The following is a 21,422-nucleotide window of genomic DNA, read 5'->3' on the forward strand; positions in this document are numbered from 1 at the left end:
AACAGTCGAGAGAGAGAGAGAGGTGTACAACAGTCGAGAGAGAGAGAGAGGTGTACAACAGTCGAGAGAGAGAGAGAGAGAGGTGTACAACAGTCGAGAGAGAGAGAGAGAGGTGTACAACAGTCGGGAGAGAGAGGTGTACAACAGTCGAGATTGAGGTGAAGGGTCAACTTCTCACACGAGATGACAATATCCTGCTGCTCTTAACAAATACAGAGAGGGCAAGAGTGAAGGCGAGATGCGTTTCATAACATTAATTTGAAATGAATTTACTCTGTCCTTATTTTGAAGAGGATTCACTGGAATGTGCTCAATAGCTCTCAAGCCATGTTACTGACAGCATGGTAGCAGTGGACGTGTCCCTTCTCAGAAAGTATCCAGTGTGTGAGAACATTCCCAGAAAGAACGCCAGAACCTCCAAGCCTGCCTGCCTGCCCTGCAGGATGACCTCGATGCTTTAAAATGCCATTTCAACCACATCAGCCATTCCCTTACTGGGCGTTGGCCTGGGTCGTTTGTGTGTGCCAGGGTAGATACATAATGTAGCGATCGAGGGAGGAGATGGAAACCATTTTCTTACTTCCTCTCCTTTTCTCCCTCCCTCTTCTCTCCCCGGCTGTCCTGCAATATGCCTGATCAACATGATCGTTCCGGGTATACGACTCGCCACAGGGGTTGAAAATGAGTCTCGTTAATGAAGGCTGTTTCTCAAAAACGCTTGGCTCTCCCTTGATTTCGGATCTCCCTCTCCTTGTGTCCCACCCACTGTCTTCCTCATCTCTCTCTTTCCCTCCCTCTCTCTTATTTGCGACTTCTCTCCCTCCCTCTCTTCTCTGATGTATTGAATAGGGGCTGTTGTGGTGTGTGTGTGTTTGGGTGTGGAATGTCGTGAGTGGGATAGCTGTGACTTGATGTTGAAGTCAGTGTCCCTCGTTCTCCCTCTCATTCTCTCCTTCTCTAATCTCTTTGTAAAGTAAACAAACGGCTGCATTGTGACAAGAGGCCCTCAAACTCGACCACTCTGATCTCCCGTCTGCTGCTCAGAAGAGTGTATCGATACAAGCCACCATTTGTCTGTCTCTCTGGTTCCTCTCATTGGTACGTGGACTGTTGTCGTGCGAAGTAGTTGCCGTGGCAGAGTCGGTGGTTCTGGGATGGGTTGTTTGTCTAGCCCGGGCTGTCACTAATGCGGACTAAATCTCTCAGTAGACTGGAGGATCCAACAGAGAGCGTGAAGAGAGGTAAGACATGATGTCACTGAGGCAACTGACTTCAGGCAAAAAATACTGCTTTGGTTTTTTGCCACCTTACTAGGACAAACTGCTGGTGTTCAAGAACCGCTATTGCTTCTGTCAGATTGAATTTTGTTGAAAAATGTAACTTAAATGATAGTTCTAATGGTGTTGCACAGTTTACAATTGAGATTCAGGTACTCGGAGACATGAAAGTTCATATGGTATTTATAACCTGTCTGTCAACGTAGATTGAGGGTCAACTACTCTGTGGGTAGACATGTCTTCGTGGTGTACATTTGCAAATACTGTGCCAAATCATATGTGAAGAATGCAACAAAGAAGCAGAATCATCTGGCCAAGTGCATAAAGTTCCCTCAGGGCTCACAACAAGCAACCTCTGACAAAAGTCCCTCTACTTCTATTCGAGGTGAAAATTATGAATCAGACACCTTATCGATAGCAACAGCTCATGGTCCTCCTGGAATCAGAAGTTTTTTTGACTCAATGGAGGAACGTAGTCAGAGAAATGCTGATGAATGTCTTGCTCGAGCTGTGTATGCAACTGGTTCACCTTTGATGCTCACAGGCAATGTGTATTGGAAGAGATTTCTGAATGTTCTTCGCCCAGCATAAACCCCTCAAACCAGACATGCTTTATATACTCATTTGCTGGATGCAGAGTTCAGCAAAGTTCAAGTGAAGGTCAAGCAAATCATAGAGAAAGCAGGCTATATTGCAGTCATCTCTGATGGGTGGTCAAACGTTTGTGGGCAAGGAATAATTAACTACATCATCTCCACCCCTCAACCAGTATTCTACAAGAGCACAGACACAAGGGACAACAGACACACCGGTCTCTACATTGCAGATGAGCTGAAGGCAGTCATCACACCCATTGGCTGTGCTGCTCATGCATTGAATCTGCTCCTCAAGGACATCATGACACTGAAAACAATGGATACACTCTACAAGAGAGCCAAGGAAATGGTTAGGCATGTGAAGGGTCATCAAGTTATAGCAGCAATCTACCTCGCCAAGCAAAGTGAGAAGAATAAGATCACCACATTGAAGCTGCCCAGCAACACCCGTTGGGGTGATGTTGTCATCATGTTTGACAGTCTCCTGGAGGGGACGGAGTCTCTCCAAGAAATGGCCATATCACAGTCTGCCGAAATGGACAGCCCCATCAAGAGGATCCTCCTGGATGATGTATTTTGGTTGAGAGTGGTAAGCATCCTGAAACTCCTGAAACCTATAGCAGTAGCCATTGCATGAATTGAGGGAGACAGTGCCATCCTGTCTGATGTAAGAGAACAATTCCGTACTGCCCTGCCCACTTCACTGTTGCTCCAAGCAGAGGAAACTGCAGTTCTGAAATACATAGAAAAACGTGAAGACTTCTGCCTGAAGTCCATACACGCCACAGCGTACATGTTGGACCCCAAGTATACTGGCAAGAGCATCCTGTCTGGTGCAGAGATCAACAAGGCCTATGGTGTCATCACTGCCGTGTCTCGCCACCTTGGCCTGGATGAGGGCAAGGTTCTAGGCAGTCTGGCGAAGTACACTTCCAAGCAAGGGCTTTGGGATGGAGATGCAATATGGCAGTCGTGCCAACATATCTCATCAGCCACCTGATGGAAAATACTTTGTTGATCTGAGGCTCTTTCCCCTGTTGCCTCCGTCATCCTCCAAATCCCACCAACATCAGCRGCCTCAGAGCGCAACTGGTCCTTGTTTGGGAACACACACACCAAAGCACACAACAGGCTGACCAATACAAGGGTTGAAAAATTGGTGGCCATCCGGGAAGATTTGAAGCTTTTTGAGCCTGACAACTAGCCATCCTCAACAAGGTTGGAAAGTGACAGTGAAGATGAGGCCTCAGTCTGATGTTAAAGAGGTGGACATTAAGGAGGTCCAGGGAGAAGACATGGAAGCCTGAGAGGAAGACAACCAAAGCTTTCGTTTCTAGACTATCATTTTACAGATGCATGATCATGTTTTTGGGAGATGCGATGGATCATTTGTGATCATTCAATATTCCCTTTTTGTTTTTCAGTGAAATCATCCCATGTGAAGAGTCAACTCATTTAATTAAAGTTCAATTCATTACTAAATAGTTTTTTTTATTTCTATTGGAAGGATTTAATCATTTGCAATTATGTCTACTTATGATAAGGTAAAATGTTTGTTTCTGTCTCCATATATGGTAAATATATCAATGCAAAAATAATCTACATTTAAATGGATTTAATATTAATTTGCATATATTCCCATTAATTCCCACAAAGTTTCCACCTCTGAATATTCCCCAAATTGTGCAACCCTACTGTTGAGGTCAACTACAGTTGAAGTCGGAAGTTTACATACACCTTAGCCAAATACATTTAAACTCAGTTTTTCACAATTCCTGACATTTAATCCTAGTAAAAATTCTCTGTTTTATGTCAAACATTTTGGGTAGCCTTCCACAAGCTTCCCACAATAAATTGGGAGAATTTTTACCCATTCCTCCTGACAGAGCTGGTGTAACTGAGTCAGGTTTGTAGGCCTCCTTGCTCACACACGCTTTTTCAGTTCTGCCCACAAATGTTCTATGGAATTGAGGTCATGGCTTTGTGATGGCCACTCCAACACCTTGATTTTATTGTCTTTAAGCCATTTTGCCAAAACTTTGGAAGTATGCTTGGGGTCATTGTCCATTTGGAAGACCCATTTGCGACCAAGCTTTAACTTCCTGACTGATGTCTTGAGATGTTGCTTCAATATATCCACATAATTTTCCTGCCTCATGAGCCATCTATTTTGTGAAGTGCACCAGTCCCTCCTGCAGCAAAGCACCCCCACAACATGATGCTGCCACCCCCGTGCTTCACGGTTGGGATGGTGTTCTCCTCGGCGTGCAAGCCTCCTCCTTTTTCCTCCAAATTTTACAATGGTCATTATGGCCAAACAGTTCTATTTTTGTTTCATCAGACCAGAGGACATTTCTCCAAAAAGTACGATCTTTGTCCCAATGTGCAGTTGCAAATCATAGTCTGGCACCAAAGTACATTCATCTCTAGGAGACAGAACGTGTCTCCTTCCTGAGCAGTATGGCGGCTGCATGGTCCCATGGTGTTTATACTTGCGTACTATTGCTTGTACAGATGAACGTGGTACCTTCAGGCGTTTTGGATGAACCAGACTTGTGGAGGTCTACAATTTGTTTTTTTGGCTGATTTCTTTTAGATTTTCCCACGATGTCAAGCAGAGGCACTGAGTGTGAAGGTAGGCCTTGAAATACATCCACAGGTACACCTCCAATTGACTCAAATGATGTCAATTTGCCTATTCGAAGCTTCTAAAGCCATTTTCCAAGCTGTTTAAAGGCACAGTCAACTTAGCGTATGTAAACTTCTGACCCACTGGAATTGTGATACAGTGAAATAATCTGTCTGTAAACAATTGTTGGAAAAATGACTTGTGTCATGCACAAAGTAGATGTCCTAACCGACTTGCCAAAACTATAGTTTGTTAACAAAAAATGTGTGGAGTGGTTGAAAAATGAGTTTTAATGACTCCAACCTAAGTGTATGTAAACTTCCGACTTCAACTGTGTGTGTGATGTGGTTGGGTACAGGTAGAAACATGTTTGTGTTTTACATCTAGTTTGAGCAAATTAATATAGTTTTGAAGCTATGCTAATTAGAGGTCGACCGATTAATCGGAATGGCCGATTTATTTAGGGCCGACTTCAAGTTTTCATAACAATCGGAAATCGGTATTTTTGGACACCGATTTGGCCGATTATTATTATTTTTTATATTTTTTTACACCTTTATTTAATCTTTATTTAACTAGGCAAGTCAGTTAAGAACACATTCTTATTTACAATGACAGCCTAGGAAAGGTGGGTTAACTGCCTCGTTCAGGGGCAGAACGACAGATTTTTACCTGGTCAGCCCGGGGATTCAATCTTGCAACCTTACAGTAACTAGTCCAATACTCTAACACCTGATTACATTGCACTCCACGAGGAGCCTGCCTGTTACGCGAATGCAGTAAACCAAGGCAAGTTGCTAAGCTAGCATTAAACTTATCTTATAAAAAACAATCAATCAATCATATCACTAGTTAACTACACATGGTTGATGATATTACTAGTTTATCTAGTGTGTCCTGCGTTGCATATAATCAATGCGGTGCGTGTATATGCAACAGTTCGTGCCGCCTAATTTGCAGAATTTTACGTAATTATGACATAACATTGAAGGTTGTGCAATGTAACAGGAATATTTAGACTTAGGGATGCCACCCGTTAGATAAAATACGGAACGGTTCCGTATTTCACTGAAAAATAAACGTCTTGTTTTCGAGATGATAGTTTCCGGATTCGACCATATTAATGACCTACGGCTCGTTTTTCTGTGTGTTATTATGTTATAATTAAGTCTATGATTTGATAGAGCAGTCTGACTGAGCGATGGTGGCACCAGCAGGCTCGTAAGCATTCATTCAAACAGCACTTTCGTGCGTTTGCCAGCAGCTCTGCTGTTTATGAATTCAAGCCTATCAACTCCTGAGATTAGGCTGGGTGTAACCGATGGTGAAATGGCTAGCTAGTTAGCGGGGTGCGCGCTAATAGCGTTTCAAACGTCACTCGCTCTGAGACTTGGAGTGGTTGTTCCCCTTGCTCTGCAAGGGCCGCGGCTTTTGTGGAGCGATGGGTAATGCTGCTTCGAGGGTAGCTGTTGTCGTTGTGTTCCGGTTCGAGCCCAGGTAGGAGCGAGGAGAGGGACGGAAGCTATACTGTTACAACTGGCAATAACTAAAGTGCCTATAAGAACATCCAATAGTCAAAGGTTAATGAAATACACATGGTATGGAGAGAAATAGTCCTATAATTCTATAATAACTACAACCTAATAATTCTTACCTGGGAATATTGAAGACTCATGTTAAAAGGAACCACCAGCTTTCATATGTTCTATGTTCTGAGCAAGGAACTTAAACGTTAGCTTTCTTACATGGCACATATTGCACTTTTACTTTCTTGCTCCAACACCTTTGTTTTTTGCATTTTTGCATTATTTAAACCAAATTGAACATGTTTCATTATTTATTTGAGGCTAAATTGATTTTATTGATGTATTATATTAAGTTAAAATAAGTGTTCATTCCGTATTGTTGTAATTGTCATTAAAAATCGTCCGATTTAATCGGTATCGTTTTTTGGTCCTCCAATAATCGGTATCGGTATCGGCGTTGAAAAAGTATAATCGGTCGACCTCTAATGCTAATAGCATGCCCAGTGTTATGCCACATGTGGTTAGCCTACAGTTTTTTTTTGCTGTTACCCTGACAATTGGGTGACATCAGGCACTATAGTGTGTGTGTTTGTATATTTGAACACACAATGGTGTGACAACACACACAGGCTCCATTTAGAACTTTGGCGTACCACAAACGCCAATGTTTTACTTCACTTTCAGTCCTTATCCAGTAGGCATTTCTCTTTTTGTTCACTTTTTACATTCTATTCATTTCAAGGCATGATTTGACATGGCCTTGGTGCACTTCGTGATTGCCTGTATAGATCCTTTTTTCCCAATATGTAATGCGGTAAGGTGACTAGAGGCAGCACTCTCAGCTTGGTCGGCTCCAGGTCTGGCCTTGGGACGTGTTGATTGGCTGAACACAGGCAGGCTGGAGAGGCGGATGAACAAAGTGAAGTGTGAGGCACTGTGAGTTCAAGATCAAAGGACAAGAAATGACTTCTCCTCCATCCAGGCTTTCCATTAGAACCATGCAACTTCAGTACCTTTGCAGATAAGAACCGGCAATGAGTGTTAACTTGGAGGGAGAGATGAGCAGAGAGCAAAATAACACTACTTCTTATAAAGACAATTCTTGGACTAGAAACCGCTAGACTCTAAAAGAGAGGAGCAGAATATGACATATTGTCTATTGTCATACAGTTGTTTACAGTCATCCAGACTCATTCTTTGACAGGAGTTGTGATGAATACAGACATACTTTACAGAAAGACGACACAGGAAGACAGTGTTATTATGTTAACTGAGAGGGATGTTATTTTAACGTCTGTTGTTTTTGATGATGCTGTTGTCCCGAAGACTGAGTCTGATTGGATGAATGCATGATCCTAAGTTAATTATTTTATAGACTTGATCTACAGTTGAATCATCATGGACAAACAGGTTATATACAGATTGACAACTTGTTGTCCCTAACCTGTGAGTGAGCGAGACCAGTTCTCTCCTTAGTTCTTTCAGTGACGTTTTCCAGCGTTTTTCAGAAGCCTAATGTATGATTAATACCTTTCAGCAAGGAAAATGACAGCTTTCTATTCTAATACTCTGTTATGACCTCTGTGATGGATGGAGAGAAAGAGAGGGACAGCTGTTTGACGGGTGGTAGAGAGCAGGAGTGAAGGGGAAAGCGGAGAACCGGGTAATTTCCACTCAGGCAAAGCACTAAACCGATGGGGACATTTTAATCGCAGCGGGAGAGGGAAATGACCTGCCGTTCTACGCAGCCGTCGCCACAGGGCACTGCCATGTGAAGAGGAAGCGATTGAGACTGGCAGAGGAGGATGAGGGAGGGGTGAAAGGTCAGGGAGGTAGGGGGTCTAACCAGGGAAAAGAGGAGTAGGAGTGGACAGGGGAAGGAATGGGGAGGAGGATGGGCGTGACTCGCTGGAAGTGCAAAGGTTCAGGGATGTAGGTTTTCCTCAAGCAGCCCTGTAGCCTCAAGGAAGGGGCTTGTCCAGGAGTGTTCTGTAGGCACGAGGAGTCACAGCAGTCCAAGCAACACAACAAACACAATCATTCTGAATGAGCCTCCAACCCCTTACAAACACGGAGTCACGGATGCCAGTGCCATTCCCCGAGCATGAAAGAGTCTAATTGRGTTTAGCTTAAGCGCTGCCCCTGTTGAATACTAATATGGCCGCTGGGGGGTTCAGTGTGTGTTACTGCTGCCAACACTGGGCTTTACTATGGGAAGACTCAAGACCCAGAATTCCATTCCACTGAACCATGGAAAAATTGAGTGGGGGGGATTTTTTAAAATTTGTTTCCAGACAGTGTCCCCCTGCTGTCCCTTCTCCCACTCTGTTTACCATTGTCAGCCCATGGCGGCATGCCTTTCACTGTGACAGACAGTTACACACCACCCTGTCATAAAAATTCCGGCCGGCTTGATAAGAGCGACGTTTGTTCGGACATATTGGAATTCCGGACGAGCCCAGGGAGGAAGTGGGGAAGAATCAAAGTGGAATAGTTCCTGTCGGAATACTGACTGAACATGTGAAAGATAAGAGAAAAAATCAAATGATTTAAAACTGTAAAACCACCCTTCTCTTGGGACCTTGTACTTCTTAAGTGGAGGCGAAGCAGCACATCTCATTGGTGGAGAGGGTTGAAAAGCTGTATCCTCATTGGTGGTTGCTGCTCTGCCACTGGTGAACGGAGAGAATTACGTCATGTCTCACACCAGCTCAGTAAACACAGTAGCACACACAGAGTATCTACAATAGCCTCTTTCACTAAGAACACAGTATTGTGTTCTTTCTTGTGCTGTGTGTGGAGCAATGTATTTATTCTCACACTGACATGGTTGGCAAGCTGCCTCAATCTGTGTAAAAATAGATTTACAGAAAATTTGTTCAGTGCTTTGTTTATTCTCAATCGCCGCGTGAGTCCAATGTGTCTGAGGTGCACACACACACACACACACACACACACACACACACACACACACACACACACACACCTTGTCTTTCTGATTTGCATTTGGCTGGCAGCTCAGTGCAGGTACATCAAAGCAGGTGAAATGCCAATTGGTCCGTCGCCTGGAAAGATTCACTATCTTTTTCCATCAGGAAGGATGATTTAGTACCAGCCTTTTGCTAATAGAAAACACAGATACACAGTATATTCTGACTGACCGAATTCCATCACAAGAACTACCTGTTATTGGTGAACTCATAGAACCAATGGGGCTCTTTCAATAAATCTGACCTAGACTTTTTAGTTTCCCACAATTTTACCCACAACACACACACACGTATATTCTGTTCCAGCTTTGTTAGCGTGTTTTCCTGTATTTTGAGCTTCCCATTGGCTGCTGAATCAGGAAGTGGCAGTGTGTGTGTGGAGTGACTGTTTGTCGGACCTTTACATTCGACCGGTCAGCTCCTACAGTCATCATCTGATGAGGAAACCAAGGATTGTAAATGGAGGAAACTCACTTGGTTGAGTGGTACAGTTGAGATAGAGGTGTGCGCGCACCTTTGTTCGGCGCSCTCYGCATCCTGGTCACGCTCACGCATCCTGGTCACGCTCACGCATCCTGGTCACGCTCACGCATCCTGGTCACGCTCACGCATCCTGGTCACGCTCACGCATCCTGGTCACGCTCACGCATCCTGGTCACGCATCCTGGTCACGCATCCTGGTCATCCTGGACAGTTTCTCGCTAATTGTCCATCTGGGGCATAATAGCTGACGTGTGCACACACCGCGTCTGTCACATAGGGACGCCCCTCTATGACACTGGTCTCCATTTTGAGCTCAAAGTGGCTCAACTCAACGGCTCTCAAACACACACACTACCGCTCTCAAACAGCCTCTTAGCTGTGTATGATACACACCACCCCTGGTGAGTCCTGCTGGTTCCACCAGTGTGACTCAGACATGCCCCCCAGTGTGTGCTACAGTAGGCCAGGCTTTAACCTTTGACCCCTGGCTCAGTGTGGGGCCAGAGAACTGAACCACTTAGTGTTTGATAGTAGTTGAAAGGTACAGCACGACCATTTCCCATCTGTATTGGTCTTCACTGAGCCTACTGGGACCACAATATAAAGGTTGACATGTTGACATTTTGAACTCTTGTCCTTTTTCTTCCTTCGATCTTCTTCTACCTTCCTCTCTCTCTCTCTCCTCCCCCCTCTGTTTTCTCTGGCAGCGTCTGGTACAGAGCAGGATGCTGTGCTGAGGCTTGAGCAGGAGAGGGCTGAGATCGTCTCCAAATATGACAAGGTAAGAACCCCTCCGCTAATGAAGGACAGTAAATCACCTGCAGCATTGAATGTTCGTCTGTCACTACCAGACAGAAGCTGGGCTAACAATATTTCCAGGAAGTTTCCAGAGATTTGTGCTTTGTTTTCTTGTCATAAAATTGTGATATTTGTCAGACTGATGGTGAAAAGTCTGTGTCCATCCACACCATCGTGTGTGTGTGTGTGTGTGTGTGTGTGTGTGTGTGTGTGGCACCTCTTTCCATTGCCTGTGGCATCATCACTATAACCAGCCATCGTGCCTGGTTTATAAATTAGCCTTTTTAATTTAGTCCAGCGGGCAGTATAATCAAGCCCGCTCGTTAAGAGAGGAGCAATGAGGGAGGGATGGCGTGTAGGAGAGAGGCGGGCACTCTGACACAGAGTTTAATTATGTTTTGATGTTTGACCCTGATCACTAGGGGAGTCCATTTTCTCTCGTTGGCGAGGCGGAACGAGTCCAATCAAAACCAATTCAGTTTCATAATGACAGTGTCGGGGGGGAGGGGGACTGATATCAAAACATCAAGACAAAGATGGAGTTCATGCTCTCACTACAGACCTCAAATGTTTATCAATGGGGTTTCAGTCAAGGGTATGAGGGAGTACGACCTATCCCTCCGGTTTCCTTTGACTACAGGAGAATACTGGAAGAAACCTTGTATACACTCTCGAACTGGGACAGAGGCAATCATAGACACCAGAAACATGGAAACCTTGACAAAGTGGAACACTGAACAGAATCATGCTCTAATTCTGCTATGGCATTGATTTTACACAGCTGTCTTGTGCGTGCGCCCCTGTGTCTATACGCAGATACCACATGACACGGGCTTTAGACACAGTCTGTGTCTCCACTGACATCTCTTCCAGGCTCTGTGTGTGTTCGGCCTGAGGTTGGATGTAACAACAATCTATTCATCCCAGATGTGTCTTTTTTATGTATTTATATTCATGTTACCCTGTTTCTGCTGTGTGAGGGAGCTGGGTTAAGTTAGGACAGGATTTCCAGTAAACAGAGGGAGTGCGGGAAGGAGAACGGGAGGAAGAGATGTTTTTAGACATCCAGCTGGTCTTCAGGCCTTGCAGACCTCAGCCAATGCTGGACATCGTTTAGCTCGCTCTCTTTTCGATTCATCACCTTTTTTGACTTTTTTTATACATTTAACTAAGCAAGTCAGTTAAGAACAAATTCTTATTTACAATCACGGCCTACCGGGGAACAGTGGGTTAACTGCCTTGCATCTGTTGGTCACAGATACCTTTTTTTTTTAAAGAGGTAGTGGCGTGGATCAGAACCAGTCCGTATCTGGTGTGACCACCATTTGCCTCATGCAGCGCAACACATCTCCTTCACATAGAGTTGATCAGGATGTTGATTGTGGCCTGTGGAATGTTGTCCCACTCCTCTTCAATGGCTGTGCGTAGTTGCTTGATATTGTTGAGAACTGGAACACGCTGTCGTACACGTCAATCCAGAGCATACCAAACATGCTCAATGGGTGATGTGTCTGAGTATGCAAGCCATGGAAGAACTGGGACATTTTCAGCTTCCAGGAATTGTGTACAGATCCTTGCGACATGGTGCCGTGTATTATCATGCTGAAACATGCGGGGATGGCGGTGGATGAATGGCACAACAATGGGCCTTAGGATCTCATCACGGTAGCTCTGTGCATTCAAATTGCCATTGTTAAAAGTCAATTGTGTTCGTTGTCCGTAGCCTATACCTACCTGCCCATACCATAACACCACCGCCACCACGGGGCACTCTGTTCACAACGTTGACATCAGCAAACCGCTCGTCCACACAACGCCATTAACATGGTCTGTGGTTGTGAGTCCGGATGGACGTACTGCCAAATTCTCAAACTACTTTGGAGGCGGCTTATGGTAGAAAAATGTACATTCAATTCTCTGGCAACAGCTCTGGTGGACATTGTTGCAGTCAGCATGCCAATTGCACAACTTGAGACATCTGTGGCATTTTGTTATGTGATAAATCTGCACATTTCTTGTGGCCTTTTTTGTCCCCAGCACAAGGTGCACCTGTGTAATTATAATGCTGTTTAATCAGCTTCTTGATATGCCACACCTGTCAGGTGGATGGATTATCTTGGCAAAGGAGACATGCTCACTAACAGGGATGTAAACAAATTTGTGCACACAATTTGGGAGAAATAAGCTTTCTGTGCGTATGGAAAATGTCTGGGATCATTTATTTCAGCTCATGAAACATGGGACCAACACTTTACATGTTGCGTTTATATTTTTGTTCAGTATAGAATAACACTGATGTTCATGTTCTGTCTCAATTGTAATAGTGTCGATGTTTACAAAGTATGTAGCCATTCAGTTCTATTTAGGCATTAAGTTACTTTACTTCTTAACATTCAAAGTATCTCATTGGTATTCATTCTCATTTGTGCTGCATTCAAAGTAAAAAAACATTTTTCTTCCCAAGAATGTTTTTTTTTAAAGCACAAATGCATTTCAAACTACTTGTTATTTATTGCTTTACCCATGAGGCTCTTTGGTTGCAGGGAAAAGAGGGTGCCACTGTGGAACCCTGGGAGGATGCAAGCTTCCACCTGTACAAAGTTATTGACCGCTTCGGCTTCGTACAGTAAGAGCGCACACACACACACACACACACACACACACACACACACACCCTTAGGTGATCAATTCATTAAACATGGCAAATAATCTTTGAAATGTGATTGTCACACACACCACAATCTTCCCCCTTGTTTGTGTTCTGATATTTAACTTCAGTAAAAACTTCAAAGAACACTAGTTTAAAATAGTACCATTGTCTTGAAGTAGGAGAAAGTGACTCTCTATACAGCTTGGTGTTGAGTATAAGCCCCTCTCTATATCCTGGTGTGCTATGTGGCTTTGGCATGGCCAGCAGTGGGGTTGCATGGCTCTTAAACAACACTGTTCTTAGGCAGTTATAACAGTTATATATAGGCTGGCACATGTGGGCTGGTCCAGGCAGGAAGCTGCCGGGTTAGCCACAATCACAGGGCATCGGTGTGGGAGCTCAGGCCCAGGGCCAGTCACGGTATAGGGGAGAGAGGGATGATGTGCCGGAGCCCAGGGCCAGTCACGGTCTGGAGAGAGATGGAGAAAAGGTTCCAGTCTGGAGAGAAGGAAGGATGGAGAGGTTGACGCCCTGGGTAAAGGCTATGGTCTGGGAGAGAGAGGGATGGAAAGAGAGCAGATGGGGGGCTTGGCTGAAGGTTATGGTTCTGGCCTAATGCCAGGACTTTGGACTGGTTAGGACACAGAGCTGGGGCCCATGGTTAAGACAGTAGAGATGAGGCCTCAGGCTCCATGAAATAGCCTATGAAGGAGAGCCCTTTCTAGGTCATACTGACTAGGTGTGACGACGACAAGGAGGGAGAAAAGAAGGGAATGCCCCATTTACAGGCAGACACCGACAAACTAACTCATACAGGAAGCACAGAGAGTTTGCAGTCAAAGGCCAGGTTCAGGGGTCAGGGCAGTCCCGGGACAGAGACACGGGAAGTGGGGGTTGGGACCCAGACTCTGTTCCCTTCCATGAAGTCGTCACAGATCTGACCTGATCACAGGTCTGACCATGTTGGATTGGTTAAAGCAATGGAGAGGAAACCTTACTTTCACTTGCCCAGTCATGGACAGATTAGTTAATATTACTAAAAGAAGGAAGGATGCATTTTGAGAGTATTGGAACAGGCCCCCACCATGGGGAAATTCCATTTTTATGTTCTAAGCCAGTGGGTGTAGTGGCACAGACAGAACTGTGCTGCTGTGAACTGTTAGTTTCATAGTGTAACTGACAGATAGCCATAGAGGCATTGAAACTGGGACAGGACAGTAGCCAGAATGGAGGAATGTTTTAATGTGTTATTTCCTGTTTGCTTGGCTGCTGACGTGTAATGTTCCCTCCCTTTGATGAGTGTTAAAGGGAAGGTTAAACGAGCTCTGGCAGAAACAGCATTTCTTTCTTTAATGACTCCACTTCCTCTGGAAAGAATCTTTGAGTGGTCCGTATTCACTTTGAGACATATCATCTTGGGGCTCCATCTTGTCCGTCTTCATTGCGTATGAGGGAGTTGAGTTGGACAGAGAGACAGCCTACTAACATTCCACCCATCTACCAAATGTGTAATGTTCTTAAAGGCCCAGACCAGCAAAGCCTTAGCTAAGCCCATGGTCAAACAATGATTGATACCTTGTATATTTTCAAAGCAAGAATGTGTCTATAAAATAAACCAAAGCTGTGCAATGCAAAAGCTTGTTTGTTTCTCCTCTCCAGTGAGAATGACCTTCCGTCCTACGACTCGGTGGAAGAGAAGGTGAGCGACCATGTTTCAGACCCTCAGGGCTAACTACATCTCTCCCATCCCACATGTCTATGCCGCTGTAAAATGGCCTTCACAGATGAGAAAGAAGAAAATGTCTTTCACATGCATAACGATTATTATTACTGCTATGAATAGAACTTTGGTTGCTGAGAATGTAGAAGTTCTTTCCTTTTCAGAATCCTAACACTTTGTAGGCTTCTACTGTAGCTCACGATGAGTTTCATATTGTTCTGAGCTGATTTTAAGATTGCATTCTAATTTCACTGTAACCTTTGCCTCATCCTACATCATAAAAAGTGTTAAGTTTATGAAGCAAAATGTATGCTACTGCATATTTGTCTGCATATACAGTTCCTCCAGAGTTTTGGTAATGAGGAAGTGTTAACATGCCACTTCCTGTGTCCCCTCAGCAAAAACACATAGAGGTAGAAAGGACCTCAAAATGGCTGAAGATGATGAAGAGCTGGGACAAGTATAAGAACAGTGAAAAGGTACGATCTCTCTCTTCCTCCCTCACCATCTCTCCCCCTTCTTGCAGTCTCTCTTAAAATATCTCATTCCCACATTCCTATTGTCAAATATTACATTCCACATTCTTCTCCTCCACTCCTCATGCCTCACATCTCTTCTTCTCTTTGGTGAACAAATATTAGTGAGTCTCTCCCTGAAGAGCATTTGTAGGGGTCTTTGTTAGTACCTGAGTTTGGGGTCTTCTTTATGATAGGTGTTGGGCCCTCGGGCATTCAGTTCTGAAGTCCTTCAGCTGTACGCTGAGGTGGTTCCAGTGGGAATTGGAGATTTGTCTTTAAATTAACCTTGGCTAGGGGAATGTTTTAGCTTTGTTCTCTCTCTTTCTCTGGTTTCAAGAATTGCGTGACAAGCAACAACCACCAAGGACTTGTTGTTTCTCCCCCCCACCTCCCCTTTAGGGGTATCCGTATTCTGTCAGTCAGTGCTCCGCTCGTTTCTCTCGGCTGGTTAAACAGGTTACGGTTGATGGCTCTTTTTGTTTCCTGTGCTGCTGAAAACAATAGCATACTAATGCAGTCATAAGGTTCTAGCGTCTGTAAGGCAGGTTCTAGCGTCTGTAAGGCAGGTTCTCTACGCTGAAGAGCCATTAGATCTCATACACATACATACACACACACACACACACACAAACAGACACTATAAACTCACCAAAAGAAACCATGCGCACAAACACACACACACACCAATTGATGATTAGTGTAACAGGTGCACTCATTGACTTCCTCATCAGAGCCCTAATTACAGGGCTGTCGCTGTAGAGACGTCAAGCCCTGAGTGGGTCTATCTGGCACACACACACACACACACACACACACACACATACTACACAGTACAAACACACACCTCCACACTCAGAGAACACGTATACTACACACACTCACTCACATACACATACTAACATGCACTATGAGCATACAACCTAAACTGATTTGTTAACCTTTAATTATCACCCATCACTGGCCATCCGATGCCTAAACACATCTCCTTCCAAATCAATGTTTCTCTCTCTTCTCCCACCTCTCTCTGTGTTCCGCCTGCTGAGTAATGAAGATGCACTGTGTGTGTGTTAGGCTATTAGGCTATTTATAGCCACCTCCGTTGCTTGACTGACAGCTGAATAAAATCGAGCACACAGCCATGCAATCTCTATAGACAAACATTGACAATAGAATGGCCTTAATGAAGAGGTCAGTGACTTTCAACGTGGCACCGTCATAGGATGCCACCTTTCCAACAAGTCAGTTCGTTAAATTTCTGTCCTTCTAGAGCTGCCCCGGTCAACTGTAAGTGCTGTTATTGTGAAGTGGAAACATCTAGGAGCAACAGCGGCTCAGCCGCAAAGTGGTAGGCCACACAAGCTCACAGAACGGGACCGCAGAGTGCTAAAGCGCGTAGTGAGTAAAAATCGTCTGGCCTTGGTTGCAGCCATTATTTCCTCTAAAATGTGCGCTGCTCCCCCGGGACTACCGTGCAGAAATATCAGCCCACAGAGAGAAGCATGAGATTGATCTTCACTCAACTTTCTAGAGCAGTGTTCACTGACTGGTTGATCTCCAAGGCATTCTTAGTCGATCTTCAAACATTTCTGTAAAAAAACTACGATAAAGCCTTGTTCCTATTTTGTTTTATTCGTCTTGGGCTGTTGGCGGTAGGTGAACCCGATTCAGCTGCCCTGCGCACCGGGTAGGTGAACTGTTGCCATTTTGAACCATTGCATGTGTCTGGCGGGCCTGGAAAGCAGTGCACTATAGGCTTACCGCAGGCCAATCGGATGGCTTAGATGACCGTGTCTGCAGTAACATAGCAGGCATAACAGAAAGCTAGAGAAAAGTTGATACTGTGAGATTTCAAAACGTTTAAAACCATGACTAGAGGGAGACTCAACAAATACAGCAAAGAGCTGCTGTTTTTATGAGTGAGTTCATGTTTAAGTTCTCTCTCAGCACTGTCAACACTTTGTATTCAACACTTTTATAAGCCATAAAATGCACGTTCTTCCTATTTCCACTCAGCGCTGCAACAAGCACTGCAGCAGTAATGAATGAGTAGGAAAGTGAAACCTATAGGCTTGCGTTGTTGTTATTAGCGGCTTGGGTCTTTTTTAATATCCAGGAATATTACACTTTCTCTGTTCATATTAGTAACAACATGAATTTGTGCATGAGGCAGAAATAATGCTGTGCGACTCGAGTTTCCCCACCGTTTTAGGTCAGGGTCAGTGAAGGAAAGGGAGAGCAGAGGGATGTTGAGAGGCGGACCCTCCGTCTGCTGCTCTCTCCCTCCGCTGAGACTGACCGTCAAATGCAGTCACCATCAGCCCAGTAAAATAAAAATAAAGCATATTATTTAAATGCTCACTGAATGCTCACCTCACTCAGCTGTGCCTCACAAGAAATACAACAACGGATCTATTACCAGTGTGATCATATAGCCTTCCTCAAATTTCGAAATATAATTTTTTTAAATGACCCAGAAAACAATTAATTGGTAGGGCAATTCAAACAAAGCCAATATGCGTTGATAATGTATTAGGCCTATATTTAAATTTCCTTTGCTACTTAGTGAGTTATTAGCCCAGTTATAGAACATTTGTAGTCAGCAATAGGGGAGTGATTAAATCCTACAGTGCACAAAACGTGTACATTTCTAGGCATCTTTGTAAAGCTGCTACTGTAGGCTGAATGATAGAACAGCTATTTCCATGTTAAAATGTTATGGGATGCATTTTCTCCATAGTTTTTGATGGTAGGCCACTCTGGTAGGCCTATATTATGATAAAATAGCCACAGTAGCCTACTTGGCCACTATTATAACTAACATAAAGGAGGGTACAGCCTCAGTGTTCACAGTAAACACGAGCTGGAAGTTGCACAGAATTTTCAAGTTTGCCCTCAGCAGACCAGAAATTTGCTCAGTGCCCCAAGAAATTTGAGGGAACATTGGTTGCAACACTCACTACTGAGTTCCAAACTGCCTCTGGAAGCAAAGTTTCCATGGCCGAGCAGCCGCACACAAGCTTAAGATCAACGCAATGCCAAGCGTTGGCTGGAGTGGTGTAAAGCTCGCCGCCATTGGACTCTGGAGCAGTGGAAACGCGTTCTCTGGAGTGATGAATCACGCTTCACCATCTAGCAGTCCAACGGACAAATCTGGGATTGGTGGGTGCCAGGAGAACGCTACCTGCCCGAATGTAGTGCCAACTGTAAAGTTTAGTGGAGGAGGAATAATGGTCCGGGGCTGTTTTTCATGATTCGGGCTAGCCCCCCCCCCCCCCCCCGATTCTGTGCTTCCAACTTTGTGGCAACAGTTTGGGGAAGTCCCTTTTCTGTTTCAGCATGACAATGCCCCTGTGGACAAAGCGAGGTCCATACAGAAATGTTTGTCGAGATCTGTGTAGAAGAACTTGACTGGCCTGCACAGAGCCCTGACCTCAACTCCATCAACTGTAAGCCAGGCCTAATCGTCCAACAGTGCCCGACCTCTCTAATGCTCTTCTGGCTGAATGGAAGCAAGTCCCTGCAGCAATGTTCCAACAGCTAGGAAAGCCTTCCCAGAAGAGTGGAGGCTGTTATTACAGAAAAGGAGGGACCAACTTCATATTAATAGCCATGATTTTGTTCAAAGTGTCAACATACTTTTGTCTGTGTGTGACCCTGTAAAACAACACACCATACCTGTCCTCACACACACATACCTGTCTCACACACACATACATACCTGTCCTCTCACACACACCTGTCCTCTCACACACACACACATACACACACACACGTCCCTCACACACACCTGTCCTCTCTCTCACCACACACACACACACACACACACACACACACACACACACACACACACACACACCTGTCCTCTCATACTATCCACTTGAGTAACATTTGATTGATGATTGATTGTACCCCCTTAATGCTGAATGTGAGTCAGATTATTCATACTGTCAATCATCATGAAAACTGTTCGTTTGTAGCTCATTTGATTGGGCACAAAGGAATTTTGAACCTTGAGCGTTAGGGCTAGGGGTGTGGTTGAAAGGTGAAGCATGGTCTCTTTGATGTTGCACTAAGAATGTCCTTTCCCCGTATCATGTCTACCTCCAGCTGGTGAGGCGATCTATAAGGAATTCCCTACAGCTCCGAGGAGAGTGTGGTGTCTGCTCCTCGACGTTCCCAAATAAAGGAGGAGAAGAAAGACTTCTACGAGGTACGTTATGGAACACGAGACAAGAGCTCACAGCATAGGACCAATATCCTCCCTCCTTCTCCCCGGGCAAAGTCATGTAGAAACTACACACATTCACACTCTCCTATTGTCTCTCTCCACTCAGCCAGCTTCATTAACATTCATAACCAGGCCGGCAAACCCTGGATTTATTACATTTCAGAGCTTCATCCATTATTATGGGGGAGATGAAGTGTGTGGAGGGAAGGTGGTGTGTGTGTGTGTGTGTGTGTGTGTGTGTGTGTGTGTTTGGTGTTGTTGTGTGTGTGTGTGTTGTGTGTGTGTGTGTGTCAGCACTGGAATACTGAGTTTTCTAGTCACAACTGAGCTTTAATATAACTCAAACATTTGCGGGATGGATGAGTAGTTTTATTCCTTTGTATTTCACTCTCACAAACTCTCTCTCACACACACACACACACACTCCCTCAGTGACTCTGTGTTGTTGTGTTTCCTGTGTGTAGAAGCTGAAGCTCAGGGCTCGAGGTCTGTCTCCTGACGTCCGTCAGATTGACCTGGATGTGAACCGAACCTACAGGAACCACATCATGTTCATGACCCGCTACGACGTTAAGTCAGTATCTCCCTCCGACTGCGCACACACACACACACACACATACACACAACACACACACACACACAACACAGGAACCACATCATGTTCATGACCCGCTACGACGTCAAGTCAATATCTCATACTCAACATGATGAGAAGTACATTATCTACACTTAGTTACTACAGAATAGTACCCGTAATTAGGGTCTGGACTTTTTCTTGACCATGTGCCCTGACTAGGAAAACCCCCTGGTCGTAGCCTGGGCCATGATGCACATCTATCTGGCCATACCTCTTTCTGTCATAATGGTGGCTGACATTGACATTTCCCGATAAGGAAGTCAGAGGACACACTTCCCTTTTCTGTGTTTTTACTTCTGCTTGATGACGTCATGGAGAGAGCCAGAACCAGGGGCCCCTGGGAAGTAAACACTGTGGCCTGCAGAGTCAGAGAGCAGCACGGACCTGGCAGCCACAGCCTCACAGGAACTAAACACATTGCCTCAGTACTGACCATGAAAGCATAACATTTCCTACTACCTCAAACACAAAGGTTGCCATTACTGGCCAAATATAGAAAGTAAAAATCACTAATGCACTTGTTCATCTCATTTAGAAGACAGTACGACTATTAGAGCATTTGAATGATGAGAGAAGACCAGATCTCTCTTGAAAAATGTATCTCAATGAGACTAACCTGGTTAAATAAAAAAGCAACCTGAATTCCCCTTTTGCGATCAATTGTGAAGCTCCTGAGGTGTAACTGTTAGTTAACCTGCACTTCCATCAGATGACGTCTAGTCATTAGTAGGTTGACTGTTTGTTGTTGTTTTCAGGCAGCAGGCTCTGTTCCACGTCCTAACAGCCTACTCCATGTACAACACGGTGAGTCACACTACACACATTCCAGAATGAATCCCCCGAAACCGCTTTTCTTTATTCTACCTCTCCTTTTCCCAATCAACTATTTTCTACAGCCTCTTCCTTCTCCTCTCCCTCGTCCTTCTTTTTTCCCCTCATCCAGCTCCTCCTGTACATCCTTCCCGTTCTCTACATCCACCAACCTTTTCTGTTCCTGTGTAGAAATAGAAAAGTGAGTTTGTATGTACAGTTGAAGTCAGAAGTTTACATACACTTAGTTTGGAGTCATATACAGACAGATTATTTCACTCATAATTCACTGTATCAGAAGATTACTTACACTAAATTGACTCTGTCTTTAAACAGCTTGGAAAATTCCAGAAAATTATGTCATGGTTTTAGAAGCTTCTGATAGGCTAATTGACATCATTTGAGTCAATTGGAGGTGTACCTGTGGATGTATTTCAAGGCCTACCTTCAAACTCAGTGCCTCTTTGCTTGACATCATGGGAAAATCAGCCAAGACCTCAGAAAATAAATAGTAGACCTCCATAAGTCTGGTTCATCCTTGGGAGCAATTTCAAAATGCC

At 44.5% G+C, this 21,422-nt stretch overlaps 1 protein-coding gene across 1 annotated transcript; it reads left to right on the forward strand.

Moving 5' to 3' along the window:
• The first annotated feature begins 904 nt into the window (after nucleotides 1-904).
• On the forward strand, nucleotides 905-21,416 carry LOC139025228 (USP6 N-terminal-like protein). Its single transcript, XM_070440303.1, has 9 exons — nucleotides 905-1,241; nucleotides 10,209-10,282; nucleotides 12,843-12,925; nucleotides 14,609-14,648; nucleotides 15,068-15,148; nucleotides 19,295-19,302; nucleotides 19,340-19,397; nucleotides 19,880-19,989; nucleotides 20,808-21,416. The coding sequence occupies exons 1-9, from the start codon at nucleotides 1,187-1,189 to the stop codon at nucleotides 20,884-20,886; spliced, it is 588 nt and encodes a 195-aa protein (XP_070296404.1). The 5' UTR covers nucleotides 905-1,186; the 3' UTR covers nucleotides 20,887-21,416.
• Nucleotides 21,417-21,422: the final 6 nt, after the last annotated feature.

Source organism: Salvelinus sp. IW2-2015, unplaced genomic scaffold (assembly GCF_002910315.2).
Source record: "Salvelinus sp. IW2-2015 unplaced genomic scaffold, ASM291031v2 Un_scaffold2393, whole genome shotgun sequence".
NCBI lineage: Eukaryota > Metazoa > Chordata > Actinopteri > Salmoniformes > Salmonidae > Salvelinus > Salvelinus sp. IW2-2015.